The sequence below is a fragment of the Cicer arietinum genome, chromosome 7 (assembly GCF_000331145.2).
Source record: "Cicer arietinum cultivar CDC Frontier isolate Library 1 chromosome 7, Cicar.CDCFrontier_v2.0, whole genome shotgun sequence".
Lineage (NCBI taxonomy): Eukaryota > Viridiplantae > Streptophyta > Magnoliopsida > Fabales > Fabaceae > Cicer > Cicer arietinum.
Genome location: NC_021166.2, coordinates 4,183,494 through 4,193,060, shown reverse-complemented (window position 1 = coordinate 4,193,060; position 9,567 = coordinate 4,183,494). Strand labels below are relative to the sequence as shown.

Sequence of the window (9,567 nt, the reverse complement as noted above, 5' to 3'; positions counted from 1 at the left end):
AAAATAATATTTTGACATCCTTATCATCTTTAATTACATTGAACTTAATTTGAAAAAAGAAAAAAGTAAATATAAAAATATAAAATAAATTATTAATAAAAAAAAAACATGTACGTCAAGCATGACTTAAGCTTCATGTTGTTTAATTAACTAAATATTGAAAGCCATCTATACTTGAGCTTTTGATAGTTTTGTCCCTAATGGCCTACTTGAACCTAACCATTTATATAATACCACGTCTTAAAAATTATCATCTTTTGTCACCTTTTTCTTTAATAATCTAGAAACACTTTGGAAGAAGGGTTTGGTTCAGGCCCCGTGGACAAGGTTTCAACTTTCTAATAGAATAACAGTTTAAGTAGGGACTTTGAGAATGAAAAAGACATGCTATATGGAACCATTAATTATGCTCATCTTTAAATTATAACTATTTAATCATGTAAACCAAACGAAACTAGCTATCATATTGTGCCAATAAAAGCTTAAAACCCTTTGGACCAAAAATATCTTGAAAATTGATGGAAAATAGTTAAACAAAAGTTTTTATATATATCCGAGTAAAAATATCTTAGCCGTACGAAATCCAACAAGCGTCAGAAGAATTTCGGTCCTTGAAAATTGTACTTTGATGGTAAATAATTAGAGTACCATTAATTTGAAAAATAAATTATATATTTTTAATGATAATCATAAAAAACATTATCTTTATTTTATTTATGTGTTATTATTTTATTGAAATCTAATATGTACCACTCAAAAAGAGTCCAAAAGTAGACCCTTACAAATTTTAGTAAAATGCAAATTTTATGATTATAATAATATTAATAAATGAAGAAATAAATATAATATTTTATTAAAATTTACTAAAAATAGGTTTACTTTTGGACAAGTCATAGTAGACACCCTTTTTTATACATAAATTTTAAAATAATATTTTGACATCCTTATCATCTTTAATTACATTGAACTTAATTTGAAAAAAGAAAAAAGTAAATATAAAAATATAAAATAAATTATTAATAAAAAAAAAACATGTACGTCAAGCATGACTTAAGCTTCATGTTGTTTAATTAACTAAATATTGAAAGCCATCTATACTTGAGCTTTTGATAGTTTTGTCCCTAATGGCCTACTTGAACCTAACCATTTATATAATACCACGTCTTAAAAATTATCATCTTTTGTCACCTTTTTCTTTAATAATCTAGAAACACTTTGGAAGAAGGGTTTGGTTCAGGCCCCGTGGACAAGGTTTCAACTTTCTAATAGAATAACAGTTTAAGTAGGGACTTTGAGAATGAAAAAGACATGCTATATGGAACCATTAATTATGCTCATCTTTAAATTATAACTATTTAATCATGTAAACCAAAACATTAATCTATCATGCACTCACACTATAGCTACCAATTATTACCAAAGAAGCATTAATATTAAGATCACACATATATCAATTAAAATAAACCATCAACACAAATTTAACAATTCCAAAGAATGAAATCATATAAAGAAAGTATAAATTACAATATTTCACAAACCTCCTCACAAAATTTAAAGGGAAAAAACTAAACTGAAAAATAATCCCTTCCCTCCAATTCCTTATCTTTAATTATGCTATAATCTATATATATTTATAATCCACAATTTAAGATATATGTCAATACATCCTTTGTGTGTGTCCTAAATATGATTTTTCTATTTTTTTTTCTCATTATAAAATATCTCCCATGTCTACTCCCATTAATTAAAAATATGTATTTATTACATGGTATCATTCATGAGTTGTTGCTGTAAAAACAACATGTTTTCAGCATTCCAAAAAATGTCTGATGAGTCCCCACTTTGCATGATCCACGGTGTGTTTGGCTCCATGATGCAATCTGAGAAGCTATGTTGATGAGATGGTTGATAATAATCTAAATTAGGATTAGGGTTATTATCCTTTGTGTAATAGTTACTATTATCATCCAAATCAAATAATGTTGTTGAGACCTTATTATTCCCAAATGAATTTGATGATGAGGATGTATTGTTGTATTCTTGAGTACTATAACTTTGTGTCATATGTGGCTGTGAACTCACAAATTCATCGTTTATAATTGTTGGACTTGACTTCATTAATAATTTGTCCCTGTTATTGATGGTGTGTGTGTTATTCGCGGCAACGCTTGTGGTGGTGGTGGCAGTGGCGGCTGCTTGAATGCGTTCAACTAATCTTGGCATCCAAAGGTTGCGCATGCTGTCCTTGAATTGCTTGCTATTCACGTCACATTTCAGATGTTTAGCGAGTTTTTGTACACGAGTTCTCCAATAATTCTTTATTTCGTTGTCAGTTCTTCCCGGTAAATATTGAGCTATTTTGGACCATCTGATTCATTCAATATTCATTAAACAAATTTTGCTAAAATTAATAATGAAAAAAATTAACATGGATGCACATAATTTTAATTTTAATGAGAAAAAAATTGGTATTCCAATACCCTAAAAATCACATATCAATTGAAAATCGATATTAATTGTAATCTATAAACATCCACTTTCTTTGATAGAATGAATGCTTATAATTAAAAACAAAAATATTTTCTAACATAAAGTAGAGAATACGTGGTGCTCAACTAAAAAATTGTGACGGTTTAAAACATAAATTAGTAAAAGATGGATAATAAACAAATTTGAGATCGGAATAATTGGTGTATACTTTTGTTAAAAAAATTGGTATATTTTAAATTGATGCATGGGTAATATTTGACATATATATATATAGTATTTAATTACCTGTTACCCCAATGAGTATGAAGCTCAAGAATCAAAAGTTGTTCTTCGAGTGTTATGTTTCCGCGTCTAACATCGGGACGAAGATAGTTAAGCCACCTCAATCTACAACTTTTTCCTGTTCGTTTGAGACCTAATACAACAATTCGTTAATATATAAATATATTTTAAAAAAAATATCAATACTAATAAGGGAAAAAGAGAGTATCCCAATTTTATTCCTAAACATTGATGGAGGTGTGAATCCATTTTTATATATCACAAGTGGGTATAGAAAGCAATTTGTGACGAACCAATTGATGATATATATTATATATCAAACAATATTAAGAAAATAAAAAACCTAGGTAGGTAGCTAGAGAGAATTAAGTAGATCCACATATATCTCATTTCACTATCATGATCAAATTTAGTGACAAAAGCACAAAGTTTGGCTTTAACATGCCAACTCAATGGATGTTATGCATTTCCATTATAAGAGAAATAAATAAATAATGAAGTTAAGAATTACCAGCATCGAGGGCTAGGGTATTCCAACGACCTTCCCCATGAGTAGCAACATAATTAATGAGTGTGAGGTCCTCATCTATGGTCCATGGCCCTCTTCGTAGATCCATCTCATCCTCACTACAACTACTACTCACCATGCTCTTCTTCTTTTTGTTGTTTTCTCTTTCTTTAATTACATCCATTGATTTATGAGATTGAGAGAGAGAGAGAGAGATTTTGGTGTTGGATTAATATTATTACAATGAAAGAGAGGTGAGGCTTTTTATAAATAGTTGAGGGAAAAATGAATGCATATATATGCATGTTATTGAGGTAGGAAAAAAGAAAACGACTAGTTGACTTGGGTTTGGGAATAGGAATTAGGAATTAGGAATTAGGAATTAGGAATTAGGAAGGATTATTTAACTCAGTTTGTAGTAATTAATTTAAGTAGAGTATGACTCTTTTGACTTTTTCTCCTTTCTTTCTCTCTGCTTGCGTGCTCATTATCGGTTTATGTAACTTCACTCGGTGCATCTTTTATTCTTCATATCTCCTTAATTAATAACCATTTATTTTATAAATTATTTTTTCTTAAATGTTATTTTCTGTTCACATTATTAAAATTAACTATATATAATATAAAGGATACTCATACTAAGATTTTTTCGATCGCCTCTCTTAAACCTTTACTCTAGGTTCTTTTTCATCTTTCTCATGCTAATTTATGACTATTTTTTTTTCAATTTTATTTCTTTAAATTTTTTTTTTCATTTTATTTAAATAAGTGATTTTTATATAAATTTTTTCCGTATTTTTTGTTGGAACAGTGTTATTGAAATATAAATTTTATACGATATTATATTTTGTATAATTTTATGTCAAATTTTGCGTTCCAATAACATTATACTTTTTGTTGTGATTTCGTTGTCTTAACATGATGTTTTTTTTTTGTTTTGGTTGTTTTGGTGCGACATTTTTTTTCTTGTATTTTGGTACAGTGTTTATTTTTATTCAAATCAACATAGAAATTTTGATTGATTGCATATTTAAATCAATAATTTTTGTGTCGTCAACGTTATAAATCTAGAGATATATATTTTCATACATTTGAATTTTATCATATTTATAGACATGTTGTCGTTTTGTGCTATGTTGTCATTTTATACTATTAATTTGGGTGTTGTAAATATGTTTGTAAATTAAACTTTTATGTTTTTAGCAGATTTGAATTGCATTGATGTATTATTGAATCAATGCATATCGTTTCTTGTAATAAAAAATATGCAAATAAATATATTAATTAAGTGATAATTTTTTTAACTTTTTATTTTCTCTAATTTTATTTCTATTAAATTTATTTAGAGTGACTAAATATATATTATTACGGGGTAGCTCATGAACCAAAATAACTTCGCTCTATTGAGGGTTAAGTTCCAAGATCAAATATTTTTATGGGCAGCTCATTCCCTTGCCGTGTCAAATATTTTTTAGACAAAGTGACTACTAGAGACAACCTTAAACCCCTTAAGGTTATTTGAGATGAAGGAGAGTCTATATGTGTACTTTTGGAGTTCACATAAGAATATGTGAAACATCTTTTGAGATTTGTCATTTCTCTCCCCAAGTTTGGTATAATAAGAATGGTGATTACACCAAGTTACAAACTTACAATAAGGTTCATATAGCAAATGTGAACAACTAATTAATAAACAAGTGTAACCAAAGAGACTAATTAACATTTTCTACTTTACATTGATTATAATGATAATTAATCACGAGAAGCACAAACAATATATTCTCTAACTTATTTTTTAATACATTATCTTTTATTCGTCAAAAATCATATATATCATTAAATTATGTGAGTTTTATATAAATTTAGTAAGACTAATATTTCATCGGTCTCATTTATCAAATTTACTTATTTCATATTATTTGTTTATGCATATTATCAATAAAATATTATTTATTATTTTATATTAATATACTCTTATTTATTATATCAATTCATCGGACTATTCCCTAATTACTATTAATAATGGCACTTTGTCTTGTTAGCATTATTCATTAACCAATGACTAATAAGAAATTAATTTGATAAAAAGTATTATTATTCATTTATAATTTATCGTTAATCTATGTGAAATGAAATGATAACATTTGTGCGACTAAGGTAGTATAATTCAACAATTTTGTCTTGATGCAACTTGCAAGGCATATTTCTACATACTCCTTATCTTCGACGGCTACAATATATTAATATATATACATTTAGGTTCCTTTTCATCTTATACATATACAGATTTCAAAAATACCCTCATATAAGTAAAGAAGAAATATATCATATTTGATTTATCATTTTGATATTTAAACACTAGTATCCTTTTTTGTATATAGTAAATTTCTTTAACAATTTGAGTTCAAGGAATAATAATAGTTGTGTATTTAATACATGATTGTGATATATGTGCAGTGTGCATACAAAATCGTGCAAATATTGAGTTGTTACATGACAATCACATGTATAAAAGTAAAAAACTTATGTGCTTTTATTAATTAATTGAAATTCTTATATGTGCAGTACTATATAATGCAATATTATTTTTGTGAGGACGTAAGCAATGCTTTTGTCACTTGTAATGTGTAATCATTAATTTATCTATATAATTCCCTTTTCTAACCATCTTATCATTCTGGTTAAGATACTAAATTTTAAATTAAAAAGCTACTAAGACGGTGCAAAAAGCAAAATGGTACACTCCAATAATGGGTATCAAACAATTTTTTTTAAAAAAAATACCAAAATGAATACTGCTTGCAAATTCTATGTTGTTTGATCCAAATTGATGATTGAAAATGTTTTACTGTGTAACTGACTATATAATATAAATTGTTCAATTTTAAATTAACACACAAAACTAATCAATATAACATAAACTATATTATTATTCTACAACTGACAATCTAGATATACGACCGAAACGTACATTTTGAATTTTTTATGAGGCCCGTAAATTAGAGAAGCTGCATCTTTCTTTGTATATATATTTAGCTTAAATCTATCTATTTATATCAAATGTTTTGAAAAATTAAAAATAGGTTAAATAATTTTTTTATTTTTATAATTAAATTTTACTTATCTCTTGATTTAACTTCTTATTACCGCAATTATTTCACTGAAAAATCGAAGAGATAAAGACAAAAAATAAAATCTAATTAAGTACATTATTTCACATAGGATATATTAATATCCAAGATTCCAAATAGAACATATATACATATAATAATAAGAGAAGACATGACATTGTATTAATAATTCTATATAATTATTAAAACAATAACACAAATTTCAATTAATTATCTAAAACAATCTATAATTTTATGAGTAAAAAATAACTGACCCTTGGCATGGGTCACTTAAGCTAGTACAATTACAAAAACAAAAAGATATAATTTGTTGATTACCATCAATTATAAGGAAAAATAAATTACAATGTGCCTTTTTATGGGTGACATCGTAATCAATATACAATAAAGTGGCAATTATACTATTAGATCACTTCTTAAACATTTTTGAACAATAGTTGGGATACTATCATTGGGAATCTTGACGACTTTGTGGCCAATACATATGCACATAAATTGAAGTACAACATTTTTAAGAACTTGTAAGAAAGTGTTCAATCAACTTTATGAAATTCCATATATCTATTTTTTGAGGGCAACCTATGGAATGTAAACAAAACCATGTACCTAACTAGTTATCTCGCATGCCCTTTTGATAGGATTAATTAATCATGCTTTGAAAAATGAATTAAGCTTTAATCATCAGCGAAGTAGTAGCTTGAATCTTCCAGATTTAAAATGTGACGTGATTGTTACATCTATACGTATTAAAGGAAATGAATTGTTAATGAAAAAAAAATCAGATGTTAAGGAGTTGATTTACAATGAATTTAATTTTGATGATCTTTAAATAATTAGTTTTTCAAATTTTGAAGTCTGACTTAATCCTAATAAATTCTATAATCCAACTCATTTAAACTTTAATTTAATAAATAAATAAATAAATAAATAAATAAATAAAGGAATTGGTATTATTTTCCTCAAAAAAAATACCACCATATTTATTCATAGCAGTTACTATTAATTTTAATTTAACTTTTTAAATGGTTATTTCGTTTTTATATTTTTATGTTTTACTTGATTTCCTTAAGAAAAGAGAAAATAAATTTCATATTCTCACCCTAAGTATATATCCTTTTTTTTTCTTTCATATTACAATTATCAAACTATCAAAAAAATTATTTTCAAATAATACTATGAGTGTCAAATTAATTTCAAGCCTTCTCACTTTGATTCTTTTTCTTCTATATTTGCCCATCTTTTCTTTAATATTTTATCAGCCATCAAATTGAAAATTACACATAAAATTACCATTTATAACTACACATGTTATCGCAAATAAACAAATACAGAAGTGTCCATCTAGACACTAATTACTTATAGATGTAGTTTGATAAAATTCTAAATGTAATTAAACTAATTGATTAAATAATTTAAAAAAATATGACTTAGCGCATCCATCTTAATTTATAGATGATTGATTTAACATTTCATATTATTTTTCACGATTAACAATTGCTCCTATAAACCAATAAAGTCATTTTGGTAGAAAGAGAGAACTATCACTACAAGAAAAATTCATATGAGTGATCAACTCTAGAAAGATTAATTACTATTAGAAAAAATCTCTCATAAATTGTGGTATTTCAATTATGTGGAAATTATTGGTGCAAAAAGTCCTAAGAAATGAGAGGAGGAAAAAAATTCAACTTTGTTGCGTCCAAGACCCCTACAAAGCTCAATTATAATAAGAACTTTGATCTATTTGTTTTAACTATATTATTTTTTGCTGCTAGACAGAGTTGATATTGTAGTCCATCAGTTTTTTTTTCTATAATTTATTTATTTATTTATTTAAAAATATTTTTCTTCTTTTATGATTTTCTTTTTTTCTTTTTAGTTTCCACATGGTTTTTTTAAACCCGCGTATGTTTGTAATGACCAAAGTCATCGATTGTTTGTAGCAACTAAGACCTTCACAAATATTAATTGTGAAGTAGTGGAGAATTTTATATTTGAATTCATGCTCGAACAAATAAAATGTCTTTATAACTATTATTTGAGTGTATTTATGAGATTTTTCTATAATATCCTTAACCATTTATTAACTTATCTCACTTATTTTTTTTCTTTATAATGAATAATTAAATATAGGCTAAATTACATCTGTGGTCCCTTAACTTAATTTCAAGTAACGTTTTAGTCCTTTATCTTTTTTTTTTTTTCCGATTTAGTCCTTTATTCCTAAAAATATCAAATAAAGTATGAAAATATGAGTTTATTTGAAGATTTACGTTACGAATTTGATGAAACTTGTATTATATTGAAGAATATAACTAATTTTATGAGTTTTGATTGAAATTTTTTTGAATTTTTGTACAAAAAATGATATTATTGTTGAAATTTTAAAACATAAAATATCAAATTGTCACTTAAAATTAAAATAAAGGACCAAGTCGAAAAAAAAAAAGATAAAGGACTAAAACGTTACCTGAAATTAAGTTAAAGGACCACAAATGTAATTTAGCCTTAAATATATTATATATTGACAAAACAATAATTAATATTATAGTGAACTTTAAAAATTACAAATAAATAAAAACAAAATTCTTCTATAAAAATAATAGTTAAAAAGCAATAGATAAAATACTTTAATCATTTCACATTAGGTGTCAATTAAGTTAGTGACACATGCCTCAGAAAACGATTATTTATACCAGATTTTATGTTAGGAATAAAATATCAATATGCTTCTTCCGTCGACTCATATTGTATCTCTCTCATTTGAAATGTACAGACTTCTCAGATACAATACAAAATCACACATAATAGCTTAATATTGTTTTACTAATAAAAGATATATCTTCACCTAAATTGATAAAAGTTACATCGATAGAGAATAAATTCAATTCAAAATCACTAAAATAAAAAAAAAATAAATATTAATAAATTCAAAACATTCAAATTAATAGTAAGACATAATGTTTATAATTAATATTGTAACAAAGACTACAAATGTAATCAATTAAATTGAAGTGTCTAGTATTCACATGTTTTTTAAGCTCATATTGAAGACGCTAAAATCGTTGATTAAATTTGAATCTACACTTCATCAAAGTTAATTTATCAATTTAAAAGAAACGAACACTTCAACACAACGTAAATCAAAAGTCGTAT

At 25.7% G+C, this 9,567-nt stretch overlaps 1 protein-coding gene across 1 annotated transcript; it reads right to left on the bottom strand.

Annotated features, from left to right (window-relative positions):
- Positions 1 to 1,477: 1,477 nt before the first annotated feature.
- LOC101490747 (transcription factor MYB78) lies at positions 1,478 to 3,632 on the bottom strand. Its single transcript, XM_004508051.4, has 3 exons — positions 3,284 to 3,632; positions 2,776 to 2,905; positions 1,478 to 2,368 (listed from the first exon to the last, which is right to left on the bottom strand). The coding sequence occupies exons 1-3, from the start codon at positions 3,462 to 3,464 to the stop codon at positions 1,762 to 1,764; spliced, it is 918 nt and encodes a 305-aa protein (XP_004508108.1). The 5' UTR covers positions 3,465 to 3,632; the 3' UTR covers positions 1,478 to 1,761.
- Positions 3,633 to 9,567: the final 5,935 nt, after the last annotated feature.

Excerpts from the sequence above, each read along its gene's own strand:
- LOC101490747 (XM_004508051.4), bottom strand. The coding sequence starts at position 3,464 with ATGGATGTAATTAAAGAAAGAGAAAACAACAAAAAGAAGAAGAGCATG. Across the intron at positions 2,906-3,283 it reads TACCCTAGCCCTCGATGCTG|GTCTCAAACGAACAGGAAAA; the intron begins GTAATTCTTAAC and ends TTGTTGTATTAG. Across the intron at positions 2,369-2,775 it reads CATACTCATTGGGGTAACAG|ATGGTCCAAAATAGCTCAAT; the intron begins GTAATTAAATAC and ends TGAATGAATCAG.